Raw genomic sequence first — 25,649 nt, 5'->3', positions numbered from 1 at the left:
TGGGTCGCGGAAGCAAAAGAAAGATTTTCAAAGAAGTTGTTACATTTGTACTTGTTGAAATGTTACTGAAATATGTTACTGAAATGTTAAAAAATGAGGTTTAATTGTATCAACACTAGAGGGAAAAGTTATAATAAAAAGCATGCGTAAAAATCAACAATTTCTATTTATCTTTATCTTGACTATTGTTAAGAGAATATAAATTCTTATAATTGTGCAGTTCTAAATGTGTTGAATCTACTTTGAAAGTGCGACAATCAATTTTATTAGCTTGGAAACTAGAACGTACTTTACAAACTGCGTCCAAAGTAACGACATCAAGCCGATTCCTATTTTTATTTTTCACATCTGTAACAATTGAAAAAATTCTCTCTGCTTCGGCATTGGAATGTGGAAGTGACATAACTGCATGTACTAAATTTTCTAACTTTATAAAAGATGGTTCACCATTCAAATTCTTTTTTTGAAAAATATTATTCCACATGTCATCAAGTTCTAAGTTAGCTAAAAGAATTTTATCCGCGTCATTAAATACAATAGGCAACGTTCTCCATTCACAGGCTAAAGCAGTAATATCAGAAATTTGAAAATGTCTTGCTATATTTCTCAAGTCTGGAAAGGTAAGTCTACTTTCGTCGCTCAACGCTATACTTGGATCTAAAAATGTCAGTTCTCGAAACATTTCATTATTGTAAGGCAATCGTTTTAGCATTTCTTCTAACGCGGTTATGTAAAAAGATAAACATCTGGATTTTATTTCGGTAACAAATTCCAAAGACTCTAATTTTAACAAAGATTCGCATTCGGGACCAACATATATTGAATTTAATGGTAAAAAATTTTGTAAGTTAATAATTTTCAAAGAAATATTTTTTAACGCCTCAGGCAGCAAGAAATTGTTACCTATCTGCTTTATTAAATGCTCACTACTCTCAGCTAATTTATGAATTAAAATGTTCCTTCCTTGAAAGAACGCATTAAACTGATTAATGAATTTCAAACAATATTTTAAAAATAACATATATGCTTTAATTTTATTATCATTTAAAGTATTAAAGATTTTTATTGCCGATTTATTGTTACTTTCAATAGTTTCCAGGTGGAAGTAATGTTTCAAGACTTCCCAGTTATCGAGAAGTCTAGTAACACACTTCTGTAAGACGAGCCATCTTGTACCTGATAATTTTAAGATTTTACGTGATTCTACTCCAAAAAAGCTCTGGAAATCGCACAGGATAGCAGATCTTTTTGCACTGCTCGAGAAATATGTAGCAACTGCATGCAAGACATCTTCACAAGAATCCGGCAATTTTGAACAAGCTTTACTCGATATAAGAGCTGAGGAATGGCATATACAATTTAATACAACAAGGGCCGGTACCTCTTTTTTTAATCTACTTGCAAAAGAATCTCGAACTCCTATCATTACAGAAGCGTTATCACAAGCCATTCCTACAATATTTGACAATGGTATTCCTTTACTTTTTAAACATTTTTCAAATGCAGAATATAATTTGTCTGCAGAACAATCCGTTGCATCTAATGCAACTAATTCTAATAATTGAGTAATGCACTTTTTGGTTTCTAATGATACATACAAAGGTTTCTAATGATACATACATAGGTTTACTAAAATACAAAGCAACTTATCGTTTGAGATACTTGTGCTTTTATCTACTAAAATAGAAAATTTCTGACTTTTTAAAGTTGTAATAAGTTTATCGGTTTTGCGTTTTCCTAAGATATTTTTTACTATTTTTGTACATTTTGTTTTTGACAATGTCAGATCGTTAAGTACCTGTAGATCAGAGCAAGTTTCTTTCACTAAAGGGACCATGTGATTTACAAGTCTAAAAGCTATATTATGTTCCGCGTAAAAAGAAGATAACTTTATCTCGGCTGTTTTAACTTTCTTAACATGGTCCGCATCTTTAATATTACATTTGAGCTTAGGCAATAAAGCAGATGGTGTAACATTACGGCTCTTACTAATATTCGTCACATGTAACTTTGTTTTGGAATGTCTTATTAATTCTGATTTGCCACATAAAATAGGTTTATCACAAGCCGTGCAGAGAGCCTTTTTATTATCTTCGTGTGGCATTAACCATTCTTTAAAAATATCTATACTTAACCAAGAGTACTGGAATACTTTCATTTTTGATTTCCTCTTCTTTTCTTTGATGTCACCCGATGTCGACGGCTCTGGCTGATCCATCTCCGTTGCGTTATTTTCACTCTATCTTGACCTGCTTTAGAATATCTTGACCTGCACAATGTGACACACTGCTAACTTATTTCTTGCAACAAACGCCAGAAAAATACAAGGAACCCCTTATACGCACCTATTGCTGCACCTTCTTCTTCTCCTTCTTGTATCCTTAACTTAGATCCGTCCTTATTCATACAGGGCACGGTACCACAGTTTATTATATTGCTCCAGCCTCCAGCCGCTCCAGCGCCCTTGTTGCACCTCGATAACCTCGATACATCCGTAGCTGGCGTGAGCTGTGACGTCAGCTGACGCATGCGCACGACGCTCCCGCGCGGGCCGAAAAACCCACGGCGTGACAACACTGCGTAGGACGCGGATATGTTAGTACCTGACCTTTGCGGCGTAATAAATGGTAAGTTCTGGCCTAGCGCCAGTAAAGTCCATGTGAAACCGCATGTTTAATGTGGAAAAACCGCTGTCCGTGTCTGGGCGGAGCCTATTTGGGAGTTGAAGCCACCCGGGCGCATGTGTGGAGGATTAGCTGATCACTATTTCCTCATATCCTGCTAGTGGGAAGATACACTGGCAACGTCTAGCCTGAACTTTGAGTGAACGGTACTCTCGGGGCATACGTGCTCATTTAGTAGGGGTGACGTTAAACCTTTAGCATCAAATACATAACATTTTTATAGAGTCACGTCTGCATGAATAGGGCGGATCACCCGACAAGCTGCTTCTCAGCTTTCATGCAGTTTAACTAGGGCTTTAAAACGGCGGGGATAGATGCCCATATGCGTATGGGCTGCCATGATGGCCGAACCGTCGTAAGACTCACACTTACTGCCATATGAAGACCACAAAAAACCCCCCAAACCCGGACGGACAAAAGGTTGACAAAAAAGCAAAAACGGATACGGACAAAGCTATCTCGGATACGAACAAAACTGCGACCAAGTTGGGGACAAGTGGTGACAGAGTGGACGGACAAAAAACGATCACCAAGGCAGTGTCGGTGACACTGACCAGAGTTAGTCAGAGGGGCTCGGAGAAGCCGACCTCTCAGGACGCACCAAAGAAATTGACGACAAAGCAGGACATGGACGGAACAAAGACGACACTGACGGACGAGGAGAGTCTGGTGGGTAATCCACTCGATCGGACTTTCCATCGTAGTGGAAAGTTGACCAGGAGCCCGCCTGACTCCCGGACTCTCGTGAGGGACGATAGGATTGACTCATGCGAGATAGCTGGGGAAAGTATTGGCCGAGGGACTGATCTGCGACGGGCGGCTTTAGAGCGACCGCAGACGAGTGGTGGCCAAAACGAGACCAATACGAGTAGTGAGTCGGAGGATGAGGAGGTGTTCCAGGGTGGTGATGATGACGTAATTGTGCGGGATGGTGCGGCTAGTAGAGAGGAGTTGGCTGCTGCCGCGATGCATGACATCCGGCTTAAGTTAGAGGGCATTATGTCTGATCCTAATGCCAAATTTACTAAGTCGGCGGCACAAAGGGTAGCTGCATTATTCAGCGAGACGAGTAAGCTGATGATGCAGCTGGGGTGCGAGAACGCGTTTTTAAGAGGTCGCTTGGCGGAGAGGGCGGAGAAGAACCGTCTACCGCAGGTGACGTTCGCAGAAGTTGTGAGTAGGCAGAAGGAGCCTCGTCGTGAGGCTGGTGCGGGGGCTTTCGCTGCGTCAGGAACTGGCAGGGTCGGACCCCGGAGTAGAGACAGGGAGCACACGGTGGTCGTGGCCAGTAGCGCCGAAAAAGCTAGGTCAGTAGAAGAAGTCAAAAAGGCGCTACTGGAGGCAATGGACCCAGTAGCGACTAAAATTAGAGTCAGGAACGTGCGAAAGGCGAGGGATGGGAAGGTTGTAGTGCAGGCGCACTCGAAGGCAGACGCGGAGAAAATTGTCGCCAGTCAGGCGATTAAGGCGAAGGGGCTCACGGCGGCCCTTCCAGCTGCCAGAAGACCACGGGTAATCCTGTATGATGTACCCAAGAATATGGAGGTCGATGGTGTCCAGCGTGCTATAGTTAGGCAGAATCCCGAGCTCATGTCGGGAGTTAGGGAGGAAGCGTTTTTAGAGGAATGCGTGTTCCGCTTTAAGCTAGGAAAAGGGGATGAGGAAACGGTGAACTGGGTGCTAGAGGTGACTCCCGGTATGCGTGAGAAGTTAAGGAAGGCGTCGAGGGTATACGTGGGCTGGAGAAGCTGTAGAGTCGCGGACTTTACGTCGCCGACCAGGTGCTTCCGGTGCCTGGGTTTAGGACACATCGCGAGGCACTGTGGGGCGGCGGAAGAGGTTTGCTCCCACTGTGGCCTTGGGGGCCATCGGCGAGACAAGTGCCCGAGCACTGCAGGACCGAGAGTGTGCGTGGTATGCAGGAGGCGGGGCCTACCGTTTGATCACGCGGTAGATGATAGGGGATGTCCCTCGTATGCGGTAGCTAGGAGAAGAAACGCGGGCACCATCGACAATGGTTGATAGGAACGCACAAGGTGTCTCGAGTATGAATGTGGTGCAGTGTAATTGTCAAAGAGCGTATGCGGTTATGTGTGATCTGGGTGAAATGTTGTGTGAACGTCGAGTGAGTGTGACACTGCTGCAGGAACCGTGTGTGAAGGATGGAAGAGTAGTTGGACTCCCGCTAAGGATGGATGTAATTGTGTGTGAGAGTGAATGTATCAAAGCAGCAGTGGTGGTGAATGATCCCAATCTCGATGTGATGTGTGTTAGGGAGTGCACGGACGAGTATGGCGTGTGTGTGTGGCTGAAGGGAGACTTCGGCGAAATGTATGTGGTGTCTGTGTACTACCGGTTCGGTGAGGACATCGAGCCGTATCTGGCGTACATGGACAGGGTGCGAATGGTGACCAGGGGAAAGCGTGTGTTGGTGGGAATGGATGCGAACGCCGTCTCGCCCTTATGGTACAGTAAGGGTAGGGGCGGCAGTAGAAAAAGTGAAATGCGCGGGAGAGTGCTTCAGGAATGGATCGTTGCGAATGGTATGATTGTGTTGAACGAGCCAAGCGAGAGTTACACGTTTAGCGGACCCAACGGGGAAAGCGACATTGATGTGACTCTCGTAAGCGATGTGTCTGGGGGGTGCCAGTATGAATGGGAAGTCAAGAGTGATTGGGGTATCAGCGACCATAACGTGTTGCTGATACGTATGACTTGTGGTGGTGAGAGTGTTGAGCGAATGGAACGTATGCCTAGGTGGGTGTGTAAAAACGTGGACTGGAAAGGATATAAGAGCGATCTGGTAGAGTATGCGTCAGAAGATGCTGTGAATGTGATGGATGACTGGGACGCAAATAGCTTGGCGGAGCGCGTCACAACATGGATCCTGAGGGCGAATGACAATAGGATGAAAAGGCGAGTGTGCGGGGCTGTAAGGAAACTTGTGTGGTGGACGAATGAACTTGAGCGAATGAAGAAGGATGTGAGGAAGCGTAGGCGTGCCTACCAGCGAATGAGAGGGAGAGATAGAAGCCGAGTGGAAGGATGTCTGAATGCGTATCGACGTACTCTGAGAGAGTACAAGGGAATGATATGGAGAGTGAAAGAGGAGAACTGGAGACAGTTCGTGAGTGATAAGGGAAATCGGGATTTTTTTTACGATTTTTTTACTTTCATGTGATTATTAATTTCTTTTTCCCAATTTTCAGTCAATTGTTATAACTGCTTTTTATATCTTTTCTATATTATTGCTAAATTTATGTCTTTTTGATGTTTTTCTCATTCTCAGTTACATTCTTATTTTTACCTGTCAAAAATTGTTCTGCTTCAAAAGTCAATTCTTGAACCTTTTTGATTCTATCTCTCTCAATGAACTAATCACTGGATCAGATGATACTAATGCATAATGAATTATATCCTTGTTAGTTGCACTTCTTTGGTACATTCTACTATGTTCGGAGCGTGCTTTTCGGAAAACTTTGTTATTTGATTCTTGAGGTTCTTCCGAGAACCAAATCATAGGAGCATTCAATGCCCTCATTATATCACATCCATGGATTAAAACTTTATGTACTGATGGTGGCATTTTATACCATGAATAAAGCTCTGCACATTTTTTTGCTGTATTGATACAGTACTCTTTGAATCTTACCAAATCAATTTCTTGTCCACACGATATAATTTGAAGAATAGCGTGCATCCTCATTAATAAATCTTTATCTACTCCAATTAATTCAGATACACGTTCGGCTTGTTGAAAAAAGGCTCGACCAACATTTCCAGTATTTGTTGTTCCAGAGCCTTGTTTTACAATGTCAACAGACAATTGTAGTTCAGTCTTCAAAGATTTTTGAATTTCTGTTTTTCTAGCTTTCTTCAACTCTTTATCATTTCCCCTTGCTGTTCCCTTTTTAAAATCTAAATTGTACGCAATATGCAGGACATATTCCATAAAACGTATCCAGCTGTGTAGAACAGGGAAACCTAACTTATAAAATTTTTCCTTACTTGGGAGACTCAATACCATTGCAATGTTGTTCATATTACTTGGAGTAGCACCACAAATATTGCAACTAGCAGATGATCTCTGATCTGTTATAGCGTTACACGCTTTACCATCAAGCATTGTGCACTTCATATCAAATTTGATATCGAAAGACATATCCTTGAAATCCAAACAGAAAGTTTCTATTTTATCTAAAATTTTACTATAATATCTGTAGTTTTCTTCTATCAATGTATTAGTTTCTTTAATGAATTGAAAATTAATTGGGCGGCAATAAAGTACCGAATTAGGTTTTTTATTAGTCCACAGAATTTTATCACCAACTCTCAACTGTAGTGGTACAAAACATGTAATAAATACAGCTTCATCAGAAGGATCTGCCATGATATCATCGTTTGTCTGTATTGAATCATTAAAAGAAGCATTGGTTTCTGAGGTCCATCGTTGTCTCGTAGTTTGCTGTCCAGAAGCTCCGTCCATGCCCCATTTGCCTAAAAATGTCAATTTTTTTTCCTGCAAATTTTGAACTTCTGTTTCGTCTACAATTGTCAGAATTCTTCGAACCGTACATTCTAATAGAGAAATCAAGTCCACGTTTGCTCCTAAATCAGTGATTTCAATGTTGTCAGGATAGCAATCTTGCTTAGCTCTAGCTATTTCATAGTAAGGAGGATACAGCTTACTTCCAAACATTTTTAAATTGTGAGCTCTTGTTTTTGTGTAAGTCTGTTTTGAAAATCGTCCATCCATAAACATAGCCAAGATTTCATTTCTTTCGTGTTCACTTAAATTACTCTTCTCGGCCTCTGTTTCTGAATCATTTTCCGCAGAAAATTCTTTTTGTTTTATTGCTAAAGCCATACGCAATTTCTCATAAGTATGCTTTGAGGCCAGTTCTTTTGCACGTCTAATCTTAGTTTTATCAGAGCCTTCTTCAAAAGATAAACGTGGTCTACCTACTCTTCCTTCAGTAATTAAATCATCTGTAGACTCATTTAGTATTCGATTTTGTGATGGATTTGGATTCGTAAATTCAAGTTCTTCAAAGTTTACTATGAAATCTTTTTGTAAAAAGTCTGCGTATCTAGATTTAAATATATCCTTCTTACGGGAAACATTCTTCCATTTTTTTGTAAACTGCGTCAGAAAAATTGTTACTATTTGTCTTCTGAGACATTTCTCTTTAGCTTCAGTAAATTCATAAATCGACTTCAATTTTTGTACGAGCAAATCAGGTTTTTCAGCTTTATTTGCATAATTATTCTCCCACAAAATTTGGCATAAATATGAGTAGTTGACTTTGAAAGGCAACATAATATATACTTAAACTCAATCTGACGATAGAAATTAAAAAAACTTATGATTGCATATTTTTATTTAATGCACCAGAGTATTGTACGTGTTGAGGATAAATACAAATTATTCGTAAAAGTTTACTTATTTCAATCCTTCTCAAGTTATAAGTTATTTAGCATTGCTGGAACAACACAAATAGTCGGTATTACACAAAAATTAATAAGCATTGGTGCAAGTATAAATGCAAAACTTACAATAATCTGCGCGTCAAGTTTTGAAACATATTATCATCGTTACACTATGTGGTCAGGAGGTATAACAGAGCGAACGTTAGAGACGTGACCGTGCCGTGCAAAGCCCGGAGAACGACAGGTAAATACATAATAAACAATCGCAAACTACCGTGAATTATATAGAAGGTAAAGTCTAAAGCGAAACTATAATTCGGTCGTAGAATAATGGTAGATTTTCGGTATCTTTCTGCGAATTAATGGCATCAATATGTTTTTTAATGAACAACATTTCCGCAATTTCACGTTTTTTAAGGTTTTGTTCTTTGTGGAAAATTAAAAACGCATAAAATCACAAAAAAAAACCCTCTCATTACTGTTACCTTGACGCGGTTGAGGGGCTTATATCTTTTAATATTAAAAACGATAACCAAAGACAGTTAATCATAAAAGAAAATTACTATTATCATTAAACAAAAACTCAGAGAAAATTATACAAATATATATTTATTGTGTAATACTAAATAAAAAATATTATAAAAAAATAATCAACCTTTATTATTAACAATTTAGATCTACAAGGTGTTACTTCGAAAGCTTTTTCTATTTTTTCTATGTAATTCCATCTGCAGAATGATTTTGAAATGAATATTCATAAAAAATATTATTTTCAGATAATTTGTTTAAATAAATTTGTTTAAACAAATTAATTTTGCAATTCTGAGGTTAAATTTGTAATCAGCTATCAAAAATCATGAAAATTATATTCATTTCGCTTGATGATCTTCCGTTAATTCCTTTAAATAAAGATATAGGAGATATCATACTTTAAGTTAAAAAAATAATCGTAAATTATTATTAACAATTTGGATCTAAAAGATATTACTTTGAAGGCCTACTATGTTTTTTCTATGTAATTCTATCCACAGATTTTGAAATAAAAATTTATAAAACATCTTACTTTGAGATAATTTGTTTAAACAAATTAATTTTGAAATTTAAAGCTTGAATTTGTTATCAACGACTTGAAATATAATTAAAATGATATCCATCTCGGTTAAACTATACCCTAGAAGCTTGTGTCTATGAAGGGATTACCGTTTTTTGCATATGAATTTCATATTTACTGGATTGCACTCTATGTTTAACAATTTTCGTTGTGCGACAAATATATTTCCGCAGTACTGCATTAATGCACAAGTCTTCCTGAGCATTTAAAAAAAAAATCAACGGGATATCTTAAAAATTGTGCTGTCACAAGAATTTTGTCTAAAAACAGCACAGAATTTCCCACTGTGTGCCGGTTCGGTGAGGACATTGAGCCGTATCTGGCGTACATGGACAGGGTGCGAATGGCAACCAGAGAAAAGCGCGTGTTGGTGGGTATGGATGCGAACGCCGTCTCTCCCTTATGGTATAGTAAGGGTAGGGGCGGCAGTAGAGAGAGTGAAATGCGTGGCAGAGTGCTTGAGGAGTGGATTGTTGCGAATGGCATGATTGTATTGAATGAGCCGAGCGAGAGTTACACGTTTAGCGGACCCAATGGGGAAAGCGATATTGATGTGACTCTCGTGAGCAATGTGTCTGGGGGGTGCCAGTATGAATGGGAAGTCAAGAGTGATTGGGGTATCAGCGACCATAATGTGTTGCTGATACGTATGACTTATGGTGAGAATGTTGAGCGAATGGAAGGTGTGCGTAGGTGGGTGTGTAAAGACGTGGACTGGGAGGGTTATATGAGCGATCTGGTGGAGTATGCGTCTGAAGATGGTGTGAATGCGATGGATGACTGGGACGCGGATAGTTTGGCGGAACGCGTCACGTCATGGATCCTGAGAGCGAATGACAATAGGATGAAAAGGCGAGTGTGTGGGGTTGCGAGGAAGCTTGTGTGGTGGACGGATGAACTTGAGCGTATGAAGAAAGATGTAAGGAAGCGTAGGCGAGCCTACCAGCGAATGAGAGCGAGAGACAGGAATCGAGTGGAAGGATGCCTGAATGTGTACAAACGTACTCTTAGAGAGTACAAGAAAATGCTATAGAGAGTGAAAGAGAAAAACTGGAGACAGTTCGTGAATGACAAGGGAAATCAGGATCCGTGGGGTGATGTGTACAAGGTGTGTATGGGGAAGTATGGACGAGATAGATTGAGTGCTATGAAAGTGGGTGACAGGACGACGAGCACGTGGAGAGAGAGTGTGAGTGTGCTGCTGGATCGCTTCTTCCCAGCCGCGGGTATGGAGGATGTGCGAACGGCAGATAGAAAAATTGTGGAAAGGTCGTTTGAATGGGATGAAGTGAATGTAGCGATGAAAGCGATGAAAGTGGGTAAGGCACCTGGGTTGGATGGAATAACCGTAGAGATGTTACGGGCGGTTTGGCGTGCAATACCGGGATGGTTGAAGAGAGTATATGATGTGTGTCTGAGCACCAATCGTTTTCCTACGGTGTGGAAGAGAGCGAGAGTGATTGTGCTGCTGAAGTCTCCAGAGAAAGTGCGGTCGGACCCCGGGTCGTACAGACCGATCTGCCTGTTGTCTGTGCTAGGGAAACTGTTAGAGCGATTGATGGTGAACAGGCTTGAGCGACTGATGAGTGGTAGAATGTGTGAGGCACAGCACGGGTTTGTGAAGGGACGTTCGACCGAGAGTGCGTGGAATAGCGTGCGTGAGTGTGTGAATGGGTCCGTGCACAAGTATGTGTTGGGAATTTTTGTGGACTTTCAGGGTGCTTTTGACAACCTGGAATGGCCAAGTGTGCTTGAGAAATTGCGTAAAGAAGGATGTGAGGAGATTGGGTTGTGGAAGAGTTATTTTGATGAAAGATGGGCATGCATGTTAGGAACGAATGAGGAAGTGTGGAAGAAGGTTCTGCGGGGTGCACCGCAGGGGTCCATCGGTGGCCCATTCATTTGGGATCTGCAGATGGATGAGCTCCTGTGGGAGCTCCGCAGACGAGGATGTATGGCAACGGCGTATGCTGATGATCTGTTCGTGCCTGTCGAAGGGCAGAGCCGAGCAGATCTGGAGAGAATGGGGAACGAGTGGATGAGAATAGTGAGCGAATGGGGTGCGAGTGTCGGAGTGAAAGTGTCAGAGAGCAAAACGGTGATGATGCTCCTGAAAGGGAATTTGTCTGGAGCGAGACACCCGAGCGTTAGTGTGAATGGGAAGCATGTGAGGTATGTGAAGTGTGTGAGGTATCTGGGTGTGTGGGTGAGCGAGCGAATGAGTTTTAAGCCGCACCTGGAGTATATGGGGAAAAAATGTGTGAGTGTAGTGGGGAAACTGAGACGAGTGATGAGGAGCGAATGGGGATTGCGAAAGAGAGCTTGGCGTGTGATCTACAAAGGTTTGTTTGCTGCGTGTGTTATGTACGGTGCGAGTGTGTGGTATGAAGCCATGGAGTATGGGTATGCGCGTGAGGCGATTGATAGATGCCAAAGAGTGGCAATAAGTGCCTGTCTGAATGTCTGTAGAACGGTCTCCACGGAGGCCATGTAGGTAATGATGGGTGGTCTCTGAATGTGTGAAAAGAGGTATGGCTGTAAGAATTAAGAATGGCTGGAGATTGGGTGAAAAAGGTATTATGAGTGAAGAGGATGTGAGGGTGAGAGATGTGGATGAGAGCTTGGAGTTGTTGAATGCTAGGTTGTATGAAAGATGGCAGAGTGGATGGGACAACAGTGCGAAAGGGCGTGTGACATATGGCTTCATACGGAATGTGAGGTTTGCCGAGGGATGTCTGGGATTTGAGCCGAGCTTATGGCTCGGCTATATCCTGACGGGTCACGGCAGTTTGAACGAGTTCTTGTATAAAAGGGGATTGTCTGAGACAGAAAGTTGTGCGTGTGGTGCTGAGTGCGAGGATTGGAAGCATGTGCTGGTTGAATGTGAAATGTATGAGGATGTTAGGAACCTGGACAAATGGGGAGTCAGTGTGAGTGAGGACGGCAGAGTGGATGTGAGCGAGGTGTTGAAGCGCAAAGAAAGATATGAGAGTCTGAGTAGGTTTGCGGCATGTGTGTTTCAGAGAAGAATGAGTGGGAATGTGTGAAGTGTGCGTGATGAGTGTGGCTTACCAGTGCTAGGGTCTGCAGGAGATCCAAACTGGGAGTAGTCTCGGCTACGAGGATCCGACCAGTGATCTAGACTGGTACCTCGGGGACCGGTGGCCCAGGGAGCTTGCTCCCGCCGGTCGCGGGTAGGACCATCGTGGTGGCAGTGGTTTACAGCCGCATGCTGGCTAAAATACCCGAGTCTTGCACTTGGGTGTCCGACGGGTGAGCTGCGTCCCAACAGCTCGGGTACCAGCCTGCACAGCTGGTAGAGCGTGGATAGTCGCTCGCCCCAACCAGTGGGTTGCTGCAGGATTCTGTAATCCTGCAGCGTACTGGTAGTACTGGACTACGGTCGGTACGCGCTGATTGGGCGTATCCCAATCCCACGCCCATGGGGGCCGTGTGGATTAGGCTCTGTGAGCAGGTGCCACACGTTAAAATTCACGACATTATTGTCCCTATTTACTATTTAGCGAAACCACTGCCAAGGGAACGGGCTTGGAAAAATTAGCGGGGAAAGAAGACCCTGTTGAGCTTGACTCTAGTCTGGCACTGTAAGGAGACATGAGAGGTGTAGCATAAGTGGGAGATGGCAACATCGCCGGTGAAATACCACTACTTTTATCGTTTCCTTACTTACTCGGTTAGGCGGAGCGCGTGCCCCGAGGGCTTCGTGCCCCGGCGGTCACGGTGTTCTAGAGCCAAGCGTGTCAGAGTGGCGTGAGGCCTCGCGGCCGATCGCCGTTAATACTCCCGCGTGATCCAATTCGAGGACACTGCCAGGCGGGGAGTTTGACTGGAGCGGTACATCTGTCAAAGAATAACGCAGGTGTCCTAAATGCGCTTTGCGCTTTGCGCGGGCTCAAAATCTAGTTTTATTATATTCTTCAGTCTTTTCTACCTCTATTTCATATATAATACTTCCTCTATGAGGAAGCCAAATTAATAAATATCTACTAATAATTATGCATAAAAAACAGGCTTCCTCATAGAGGAAGCAATGTGCAGGTTTCTACTTGCACACTTAAAAACTATAAGGAAGCAATGTGCAAGTTTCTACTTGCTCACTTAAACAAGTTTCTACTTGCACACTTAAAAACTATGAGAAAGCAATGTACAAGTTTTCACTTGCACACTTAAAAACTATGAGGGAGCAATGTACAAGTTTCTACTTGCACATTTAAAAACTATGAGGAAGCAATGTGCAAGTTTCTACTTGTTTTAGGAAATAATTGAGTGAATCTCAAAGAATTGTATACGACGGAATTGAACTTCAGTCGATAAAAAAGTGATATTTTTCAATTTATAGCATTTTTGTGGATTGGTGTGTATGTATTGTTGCGCCGCGCTCCGCTATCTTTGAGACACTCGCGTTCGTGCCGCCCACTCCCGGACTCGCGTAAAAGAGACAAAACTCGTTTGTAAAAGGAACTCAAGGGTTTATTAGGAACTCTGTACAATAATGCGTTTCAGGTGGAGAACACGTCCGAACGATCGGAGTCTCCCCGTAGATCTGACAGTCGAAGTTGTTATTCTAAACCGATCAATACATCCCCGTCGTTAGGGATCGCGCTTCGGCTTGAAGCTTCTCCGGAGCCAAATTCAGCCCACAAACGGGTGTCCCAGCACGGGCGCAACACTGCCCTCCCTCTTCAAGATTGTCGTCCCGACAATCTAGAAGGGCAGTTGTACAGGCGGTTTCTGTTTCTGGGACTCCGAGACGGATTCCTGCCCTACCCCGAGCTGCTGCTACGGGTTACCGGGCTCCGTCTCCTTAGATCCCCTTCTCCAAGAAACTCGGTCCTCTTGACCTCTTCCTCCTTGACCTCTTCTCCTATTACAGCCTTTCCCGGGGGAGAGCTGGCCAGGCTCGTCCCCCTTGCTGGCTTCAGGACGACTCCCCTCGGAATACCGCTTCCAGACTGGCTCAGCGTGGACCCCTTTATGTTTCCGGCGTTGACTCCTCTTCTATATCTTCGGACATGGGGGGGGAACTTCCGTGGACCCTACGTCTCGCAAGACTCCCCAGTCCCCGTCTCGGCATTCGCCCTTCGTCCCACGGGAAAACCACGGTCAAAAACCGTGGGCGGTTTTCTTAATCAAACGGCGCAAAGAGTTAAGATTGGACTACGTTGCCTTCGTCAGTCCTCTTCAAATACTCTTTCGGATCAAAAGTCTTTCTTGACCATCTGTGAAAACAAGTATCAAACGCAGTAACACGAACAATAACAAAAGTTTTCACAAAATATAATTTCTATTCCCCTCCATTCCTACCCCGGGCTCCGATCTATTCTATTTTCCTGACTAAATAAGGAGCTAACCTGTCAGCATGTACTACCTTCTTCTTCCGCGAAGGCGACTTTTGTATGCAATAAACAACATCGCTGAGTTTTTTCACTACGGAGAAAGGTTCCTCCCAATTGCCCTGTAACTTCGGGGCTTTTCCTTTCGCCCTTCGAGGATTGAAGAACCAAACCTTTTGCCCTAGCTCAAAAATAGTTTGCCTGGCACCTCGATCGTACCAGGTTTTTACCCGAGAAGACTTGACTTTCATCCGTTCCCTAACCTAAATGAATCTCCTCAAGTTTTTTCCTTAAGCTCCCAATATAGTTTCCAATCGATTGGGATTTTTCAGGATCCGGTGGACTCCCTTGGAACAAATCAAGAGGAAGCCTCAGATCTCGGGCAAAATAAAGCTCTGCGGGAGTAACACCAGTTGACTCGTGTTTAGATGACCTATAAGCGAGTAAAAACATGGGTACCCAGCGGTCCCAATCCTTCTGATTTTCGGAGATATATTTTGCTAAATAATTCGTAATGGTTTGATGCTGGCGCTCAACCTGACTATCTGATTGGGGATGCAAAGCCGTGGTCCTAGTTTTTCTTACTCCGAGAAGGACTATTAATTCGGCGAAGAATCTAATTCAAAGTGTTTGAAATTGCAAAGATAACTCGAAGTTTTATATATGTACGTCTTTACTCAGAGGCAGTTTACACTCGACTCGTCTCGTCGACATTGGCGTCGTCACTCTCAACAAAAACCGATCGCCCGCGCTGGGCTCGTGCCTATCACGTGAAAGCGCGTCGTCCGGCAGGAGCGCTCCTATCCCTCGTGTCACGGGTTTTACAAATCGAAATTATACATTATGCTGTGTTCTCATAAAACTAGTAAAGGAGATAAATGCTCGACGGAAGCTCTAACATACAACTCTAACATACCGCCCACCAAGATTAGTCTACTGATCTTCCTTATATACTGTATCGCTTATAGGTAGTTTACAAAGTTTAGTTATCGCGCGTTTAGAGATACCAGTGGTCGTGCGTACGCTCGCGACCCGCACCAAGTTGTCTTTACCAGCGTGAACCTCGACCACACGACCAATTTTCCACCTTAAGGGAGGGAGGTTTTCTTCCTTCAATAGTACAAGATCATTGACTTTCAAGTTTTCCTGTCGCGTTTTCCATTTAACACGACTTTGAAGATTGGCCACATACTCGGCCGCCCACCGTTTCCAAAAGTCTTGGACGGAACGCTGGATCAACTCCCATCTGTCTAGACGATTGATTTTCACGTCCGTTAAGTCATCTTCGGGAAGGCTGTTCAAGGGTCCTCCAACGAGGAAATGTTTTGGCGTCAAAGGTTGCAAATCAGATGGATCTGATGACAAAGGCGATAGCGGCCTCGAATTCAAACAAGCCTCAATGTGCACTAGTGCCGTAGTCAGTTCTTCAAAGGTAAATAAGGTATTACCCATCACTCGCTTTAAATGGTATTTACAGGATTTTACTCCTGCTTTCCATAAGCCGCCTAGGTGTGGTGAATATGGAGGAATAAAGCACCATTCAATGCCTTTTTCTTGTAAAGCGTCGCCGACGGATCCCTTTATTGAAGTCTGAATAAAGGTATAGAGTTCCTCCAATTCTCGTTTAGCACCCACAAAATTCGTAGCGTTGTCACTGCAAATTTTGCTGGGTAATCCTCGTCGCCCGATAAATCTGCGTAAAGCTGCCAAAAACGCTGCGGTTGATAACTCGCTCGTTGCCTCTAGATGAATAGCTTTTGTGGCAAAACATATAAATAAGGCCACGTAAGATTTACATGTCTTCTGACCACGTCCCTTGTTGACAAGCGTGATGATTGGACCAGCAAAATCAATACCGGTAATAGAGAATGCTCGGGAAGGTTTGATTCTGTCACCAGGTAAGGATCCCATTGCTTGAGTTAATCCCTTTGGATTGTTTCTGACGCACCAGACGCACGAACGACAGACTTGACATACCAAATTTCTTGCGTTTAATGGCCAATATTGCTGACGTATTGATGCCAATAATAATTGCTGACTAGCATGTAGCAGAGTACGATGCTCTCTCTCAATTAGCAAGCGTGTGATTTTACATTGCGCGGAGAGCAAAATCGGATGTTTCCTTTGGAAGTTCCAAGGAGCCTCTTGAAGGCGACCGCCCACCCTGATAATGCCCTGTTTATCCTGGAAAACTTGTAGTTGATGCAACTGACTCGATCGATGCAGTTCACGTTTATCTTGCAGACTTTTCAAATCCTCTTGAAAGTAGATGCGTTGAGAATATTTGATTATCTCGCGTCTGGCTAGGTTCAACTCTCGCAGAGTTAATCTGGTTAGGTTAATGATTAATTCTATCCTTGCGCTTTTTGCGGCAATTAAATATGAACCTGAAGCAGTAAGCAAGTGATCGCTCGATTTTCGTCAATGTCGAACAATCCCTGACGAGTTTGTGGATGACATCATCTGACGCGGATGATTGATGTGTGTGCAGATGGCAAACTTGTGACTCTTTCTTGGACTCATCTTCGGCGTCATAGAGTTCTTCTTCGGTAAGCTCTCGGTTGTGCTCTTCGTTTTTCTCCAATTGATGTGTATCAGATAGCCATTTTGGACCGTTCCACCACAAGTAATTGTCCTTGAGTTGTGCAGGAGTGGCTCCTCGCGATATTAGAACTGCAGGATTCTCCGAACCCTTGACGTGTTTCCAATTGGTCGCGGGTAAAATCTCGATGATTTCATTTACGCGATTATATACGAAAGACTTCCAACGTGCTATGTCGCCACGAAGCCAGTACAGCAAGACCTTGGAATCTGACCACGCGCATATTTCGTCAATTTTTATGCGAATCGCTCGTTTTACACTCGCTATTAATCTCGCTAACAACAATGCGCTACATAATTCTAACCTAGATATCGTCTGCCTTGTTAAAGGGGTGACTCTAGCCTTTGAATATAATAGTTTAATTGTTATTTCGCCGGAAGTCTCGTTTATCGATTGTATATAGATACATGCGCCATGCTAAATGTTGTAGAGAGAGGGAAAGGTTAGGTGAGAGAAGGCGGGAAAATAACGCGGTGCGTTCCAAAAGGGAGCGAGATTTGCGTCACGCATAGAGTAGGTAGCGTCACTAGACGGAACAGTTTAGGCATAGAGACAGCGGTTAAGGAGATTGACTAGAAGGTGAGCGTGAACGTGGGACGTACAGGATGGAGGGAGAAGCAGACGAGAGCGAGAAAGCAGCAATAAGGAATAAAGATGATAATGCGGCTACAATTTTGGATAGTTCAAGCAGTGAGAAAACTAGTAAAGAAATTTTTGCCACCCCAAAAGAAGAAAAAAGAGGAAAAGGAAGACTTACAAAGGATGAGTTAAGAATGAGAGAAAGAGTGAGCTCGGTCAGCATACTGGAGTTTATGACGAGTGATAACAGCACGGCATGCGAATTAGCGAAAGCTAAGAGGAAAAGAGAGGAAAACGAACAACGTGCGAAGGAAATTTTCAAGAGAGATAACAAGACTGTGAGAACGCCATCAGGAATGGGCAAATCGAAGGAAGGAGTCGGCGCTGTAGGTGAGAAGAGAGAAGAGGGAGTTCTGTCAGCAACAAAGAAGGATGAAGAGGACGGTTCGCTATTAGCAATCTTGAGAGAGATTAGAGACGAGATGAGGGACATGAGGGACGAGATGAGAGAGATGAGAGAGAGGATGAACGTCTTAGAAGAGGGTTGGAGAAAAAAAGAAGAAAAGGTAGCGGAAAGGATGGATAAGATAGAAGAGAGACTATCGAAGATCGAGCGAAGGAGTAAAAACACAACGGATGAGGTGACCGGCGGCAAAATGGAGGAGATTGTGGAAAAGGTGGCGGAGATGGTTAGGAAGAGAGAAAGAAATATGAAGGAAAGGAAAGAAAAGAAAAATAATCTAGTGATCAGAGGATTACATAAAGAGGAAAACAAGAGCTTAATGGACACAGCGGAGACGTTTCTTGAGAGGGAGTTCGGTGCAAAAGCGGGAGTAAAGAAGATGCGGTCAACAGGCAGGATAGGAAGAGAGATAGTAATAGTTGAAATGGACTGCTGGGAATCGAAGGATAACATCATGAAGGAAAAGAAGAAGCTGGGAAGTAAGAAAATTTTCATTGATCACGACCTGACCTTTGAGGACAGAGAAGTGCAAAGACGGATAAAAGAAAAGGCATGGAAAGAGAAAACAGAAGGAAAATGGGTGAAAATAGGTTATAGGAAGCTAGAAGTGCAAGGTAGGAAGTACGTATGGAGCGAGGTAGAAAATAAGCTAATAGAAAAGAAAAATTTTTAGATGGCTGCCAAGTTAGGAGAAGAGTACCAGCAAGTTATGGCATTCAAGAGGACAACAGGCGAATAACACGAAAGGAGGTCGGAAAAGCGAAGCAACAGAAGAATGAAAATAGGCGAAAGATAATTTTTTGGAATGTTGCGGGTATTGAGAGGCAGGACAAAGATTTCTGGAATTACATAGTAGGTTTCGATTTTATAGGGTTATGTGAAACATGGTTAGAGGAAAAGGGATGGGATAGAATTAAGGGTAGATTGCCAGAAACGCACAACTGGAAAAACATTAACGCGGTAAGGGAAAGGAAGAAGGGTAGGGCGAAGGGAGGTTTACTAATAGGTATTAGAAAAGACTGGGTGGCGGAAGTGGAGAATTATGAAAGTGTATTGATTACAGAAAAAATTGCGCGAACGAGAATAGTAAAAGAGGAAAAAGGTCTAAATATTTTTACAGTATATAATGTAGGAGCAAAGAAAGATGTGGAAGAGATAATGGCGAAAATAACAGAGCAATGCGAAGGATGCGAAGGAGAGGATATTATTATAGGAGGCGGTTTTAATATTAGAATAGGAAACTTAGGAGGTTGTAGGGACGAGGAGTGTGACTTTGAAAAGGAGAGTAAAGATAAAGTCATAGGAGATGGCGGTAGAAGTTTTGTGGATATGATAAATAAAAAAAGATGGTATTTTTTGAATGGATGTTACATCCATTCAACAGAGTATCCCATCCCGATCCCCCTCAATGTAGGTAAGGGAAGTCGGCAAATTGGATCCGTAACTTCGGAATAAGGATTGGCTCTGAGGAGCGGGGCGTGTCGGGCTTGGTCGGAAAGCGGGTTTGGCTGACGTGCCGGGCCTGGGCGAGGTGAACCGATCGGCGTTCTCGCGCCGGTCCCGGGGATCCGAGCTCGGTCCCGTGCCTTGGCCTCCCGCGGATCTTCCTTGCTGCGAGGCTTCCGTGGCGGCGCGAGCCGTCGTGGTCGTCCTCTTCGGCCGCCATTCAACGCTCAGCTCAGAACTGGCCGGCACAACAGAGTACCAAACAGAGGGGGATTGGGATGGGAAATATACGTATGTGGGTGCGAGAGGGTGCTCGGTAATTGATTATGCAATTGTAAACGATAGTGCGCAAGAGCGAGTGTTGGAATTTAGAATAGGGGACAGGGTGGACTCGGATCATCTGCTTCTGACCTTGTTACTGGAGGAAGAGGAGAATACGAGACAAATGGAGGGGTGGACAGAAGAGGAAGAAGAGGAACAGAATATGTCAAAGAAGATCATATGTTGGAACGAAGAGGCAAGGAAATTATACAGGGAGAGGACGGAGGCATGGAATGAAAACGAGGACCAGGAAATAGAGTCGGTGGATAGGAAATGGGAGAAAATCAAAAACTGGATCCTTGGAGCCTTAGTTTATAAAGAAATCAAGATAAAGAAGAGAAAGAAAATAGGGCACAAAGATTGGTGGGATAGGAGTTGTACCAGAAAGAAGAGGGAGGTAAAAAGAAAGTACAGAAGATGGAGAAGTGGAAAGGGAAGTAAGGAAGACTATTTGGAAGGTAAGAAATGCCTGAAGGGGTGGTTAGAGAAGAAAAGGATGGAGAAGAGAGAGAGGGAAGAGGAGGAATTAAGAAAACTGAAGGACGAAAAGAAAATTTGGAATTACATAAACAGTCGAAGAAAGAAGAAAGAATGGAAAGAGAATAATATTCCGAAAGAGAACTGGAGAAGTTACTTCATGGAGTTGTTAGGTGGGACCGAGATGGAGGGAAGGGATGAGGCGTTGGAGGTGCGTGACATGGGAGCAGAAGAAAGAAATGAGGAACAGGTTCAAGATATAGAAATGGAGTTGCAAGAAGAGGAGATAGTGAGGGCAGTCAGAAACATGAAGTTAGGCAAAGTTGCAGGTGTCGATAGAATCCCAATGGAAGCATGGCTGTATGGTGGCGCAGCGGTGAGAAGGGCTCTAACTGATCTGTTGAAGCTCATTTGGAAGGAAGGTAAAATTCCAACCGAATGGCGAACAAGTATAGTTGTCCCCCTATATAAAAGGGGGGATAAGGAGAGAACAGACAACTATAGGGGGATCTCTCTGCTGTGCACTGCATACAAGGTATATGCGGAAATTCTAAGGAACAGATTGGAGGAAATAATGGAGATAAAAGAGATGATACCTGACAGCCAAGCCGGCTTTAGGAAAGGGAGGTCTACGATGGATAACATATTTATCTTGAACCATATAGTGCAAAGGGAAAAGGAGAAAGGTATGGCAATTGGGAAAGACAAGATTTTCGCAATATTTGTGGATCTAAGGGCAGCATTCGACAACGTTGACAGAGGAATTTTATGGAAGATAATGGAAGAGAAAGGAGTAGATCGCAGTTTAATAAACAGGATAAAAGAAATTTACAAAGAGACGGAGGTGACAATACGAACGAGGGATGGGTTCACAAGGTGCTTCAAGACGAAGAAAGGTGTAAGGCAGGGCTGTGTGATGAGTCCCGCCCTGTTTAATTTATACAATGCGGACATTGATAAAGTTTTAGAAAAGCGTGGTATAGGAGGAGTGGAGCTTGGAGGAGTGAGAGTGTGGTCATTAGCATACGCGGATGATATGGTTTTGGTAGCGAAAAATAGAGAGACTTTACTAGATATGATGAGCATGTTAAAAAGATTTTTAAAAGAAAGGAAACTAGAATTAAATACAAAAAAAACTAAAGTGTTGGTATTTAATAGTAAAGGTAAAAAAGGCAGAATGACATGGAAATGGGGCGAAAAAATAATAGAGAAAGTAGAAATGTTTAAATATCTGGGTTTCACGTTTAATAGGAAAGGTAATTATGTCGATCATATAAAAGAGCTGAAAAGAAAAGGAAGGATCGCTGCAAATAGGGTCTGGGGTTTAGGAGAAAGATTATGTAAAGATGATTTTAGTAGGAGATGGACGCTTTTTAAGTACCTAGTGAAAAGTTTGATGGAATACGGAGCAGAGATATGGGGGTGGAGTGAAAAAAGGAGTTGGAAAAAGTCATGTTGGATTATGCAAGATGGATATTTAGACTAGATTTTTGCACACCGAGGTATGTAATACTAAGGGAACTAGGATTAGAGAAACTTAAAATCTGTTAGGGTATAAGAGCCATGAGGTTCGAGAAAAGAAGCAGAGGGAAAAAAGATGGAAGTTTAGTAAAGGCATGTTGGGATGAAAAGGACACAAGGGATAAAAAGAAAAAGGATTTATATAATTTGGAACGAGAAAGGTTTTATAATAACAATGGTTGGAGCTCTGAAGTAATGAAAGAATTAAATTATGAAGGTAAAAATACTGAAGGCTTAGTAAGAATAAGGGAACAAGATATTCAAGGGCAAATAATAAACAGTAAAATAGTAGAGGTAAGGTATAATACAAGGTACAAAGAGATAGAGGCGAGCAACAAAACACCGAGTTATTTATTAAAAGCGAACTTGGATAAAGTAAAAACAGGAGACGAGATTAGAGCGATGGTAAAATTAAGGTGCGGCAATTTCGAGGACGCAAATAAATACTGGCTTGACGAAGAAGATACGAAGTGTAGATTCTGCAAGTCAGGTAGGGACAATTTAGAGCATTATATAAGCGAGTGCAACATCACAAGTATGTGGTTTGAGAATTTAGGTAGGAATAACGGAGAACGATTAGAGAATATATGCGATGACAAATTTAGAATGGAAAAAGGAAAGGTGCTAAATAGATTATGGAAAAGGAGAGAGGAATACTACAAAAAAGATAACGGTTGTAAATAATAATAATGTAAATAATAATGTATTGCGGCTTGTTTGTAAAGAAGAATGTTGTTTGATGTGTGGATGGATGTGTGAGTTAAGTGGAATTGTAAATCAAGTCCTTTCTTGGCGTATAGCTGAAATAAAGACACATATATAGATACATGCGCCATATGCGCTTTCAGACGCATCGCAAAAGCCCTGAATCACAAATCGACTAGCTTCTTGTGTACTAATGACTATCCGAGGTATTCGCAACATATTCACCTCTTTCAAATTCTTTTGGAAACTCTTCCACTTATTCTTGAACGCTTCTGGAAGTGGATCATCTCAGTCCACCTTTGTTTTCCAAAACTCTTGCATTAAAACCTTAGCTACTGTTAATACAGGACCGATTAAGCCTAGCGGGTCAAACAACTTGCTAATCGCAGATAATATTTCACGCTTTGTGGATGCACGTTCTATTATTGGCGTCGTAAACTGAAATTCGTCTAAAGTAGTATTCCATTCAAGACCTAATGTTTTAATGACATCGTTCGCGTCAATATTCAAATTCAAACTAGACTCTCGCAAATCTATAGGTACTTCTATCAAGACATCTTCTGAATTGGAGCACCATTTATGTGCCGTGAATCCGCCTTCTTGCAATAGAAGAGTTAATTGCTTTTGTAAAATACGCGCCTTCTCAATGGTATTCGCTCCAGAAATTACATCATCGACGTATGTATTCTCTAACAACGTAAGTGACGCAAGGGGATAACGCTTGATACCTTCTTTTGCCAATTGTATCAGACTTTTAATCTCTATCAGGCTTTTGAGCTCTATTTTTCCCGTCTCTAACAAATCAAAGAAGAATTCCGTTCCAATCAGCATGTCTATCGGGCCGATTTTATTAAACTCGAAATCAGCCAACTCTATATTGCTAGGTATTTCTAGTTTGTCCCGATCTATTGTTATCGATGGCAAGTTTTTCGTGATTTTGGGGACAATTAAACATTGTGCGTTGATCTGGAAATCGGAACACTTTGACTTGATATGAACGTCGCAAATATAATAAATTTTATTTTCTATCTTGTTTAGACCGGTAACGATTTCTGAAACTCTTTGTCGCTTTAACGCTAACTTATTGCATGCTGCTTGAGTAATAAAGTTTGCGGTATTTATGCATAAAAGGGGCCTCCTCTCCGATTTGCTTTATTTTTAAATATGTTGTTGGGGATGTCTTCCCGAGTCATTTTATATATATATATATATATATATATATATATATGGGGCATTCTCCGTGAAATCAGACACCCCCCCTGTCCAAAAATTGGGGTCACCTAAAAAATTCATTCGGGGCTCATTTTATAGCTACACATATGTAGTTTTATTTGAGCTGTGGCCTTTTGAAAAATCAACATGGCGGACCCCAATATGGTGGCCGAAGTCTGCGGGTAACGAGGTACGACTGATGAAATCGTTACTTGGAAGTTATAAAACAGTGTGTTAATGGGTTTATTTAGTAGTTAGCATTGAATCCATAAAGAAAATGAATTTTTAGTTTGTCCAAAACCAATATGGCGGCCAAATTATCCGTGAAATGCTAAAAAATAACTATTTCGTTCTTTAAAAATTACAAACTGCGTTCAATTTCCATGAAAATTTATATCATGATACATTTTGAGATGTTCATCGTAAATTAACAATTGGGACGTCGTATTTGAATATGACGAAACCCAATATGGCGGCTGTATATTCGAAAAATGCTAAAAAATAATGACGTCGATATTCAAATCATACAAACTCTTTCCAATTACACATTTTGTTGCTTGCGATTTCTTAAGTGTTCCTAGGTAATTGTGAGGTGCAGAATCCAAGTATACTGTCAGATTTGTGGTCTATCAGATCTAGTTTACGAGATACGGCATATATGCCTTAGTATCTGAATAAGTCCATAAACCGATAAAAAATCATCTCATTTGGTTAACTTAAGTACATTTCTAGTTACACTGGTCGACAAAATATGAACTTTTTCTTCATTTTGACATTGAATAAGTAAGTGAAGGCAAGACAGGTAGTCTTTCGAGCCAGTGAAGTCAAGAGAGACAGACTGTCCAGCCAGTGAAGGCAGGAGAGACAGATTGTCCGGCCAGTGAAGGCAAGAGAGGCAGACTGTCCAGCCAGTGAAGGCAGGAGAGACAGATTGTCCGGCCAGTGAAGGCAAGAGAGGCAGACTGTCCAGCCAGTGAAGGCAGGAGAGACAGATTGTCCTGCCAGTGAAGGCAAGAGAGACAGACTGTCCAGCCAGTGAAGGCAGGAGAGACAGATTGTCCGGCCAGTGAAGGCAAGAGAGGCAGACTGTCCAGCCAGTGAAGGCAGGAGAGACAGATTGTCCGGCCAGTGAAGGCAAGAGAGGCAGACTGTCCAGCCAGTGAAGGCAGGAGAGACAGATTGTCCTGCCAGTGAAGGCAAGAGAGACAGACTGTCCAGCCAGTGAAGACAGGAGAGACAGATTGTCCTGCCAGTGAAGGCAAGAGAGACATATTGTCCGGCCAGTGAAGGCAAGAGAGGCAGACTGTCCAGCCAGTGAAGGCAGGAGAGACAGATTGTCCGGCCAGTGAAAGCAAGAGAGGCAGACTGTCCAGCCAGTGAAGGCAGGAGAGACAGATTGTCCACAAAATTTAACAAAGTTTGTGAGTTTTATTTCACAAGATAATCATTTTTCAGCATTTTACTTATAAACTGGCCGCTATGTTGGTTTCGACATATTGAAATTAAACATTCTTGTTGATGAGCAGCAATTAAAAATACCGTAACACTCAAATTAATAATAATTAGAACGAGTCTGTATGATTTGAATATCGACGTCATTATTTTTTAGCATTTTTCGAATATACAGCCGTCATATTGGGTTTTGTCATATTCAAATACGACGTCCCAATTGTTAATTTATGATCAACATCTCAAAATGTATCATGATATAAATTTTCATGGAAATTGAACGCAGTTTGTAATT

General features: G+C 42.4%; 1 protein-coding gene across 1 annotated transcript; it reads right to left on the bottom strand.

The window, feature by feature from the left end:
- Positions 1-15,512: 15,512 nt before the first annotated feature.
- Positions 15,513-16,490, bottom strand: LOC139779472 (uncharacterized). The gene has a single exon (XM_071717842.1). The coding sequence runs from the start codon at positions 16,488-16,490 to the stop codon at positions 15,513-15,515; it is 978 nt and encodes a 325-aa protein (XP_071573943.1).
- Between the last annotated feature and the right edge of the window lie 9,159 nt (positions 16,491-25,649).

This window comes from Temnothorax nylanderi, unplaced genomic scaffold (assembly GCF_030848795.1).
Source record: "Temnothorax nylanderi isolate EJ_2023f unplaced genomic scaffold, tnyl_v1.0 TNYL_tig0227_pilon, whole genome shotgun sequence".
Lineage (NCBI taxonomy): Eukaryota > Metazoa > Arthropoda > Insecta > Hymenoptera > Formicidae > Temnothorax > Temnothorax nylanderi.
Note: the sequence above shows the minus strand (reverse complement) of the source record. Positions and strands in the feature narration are given on the sequence as shown.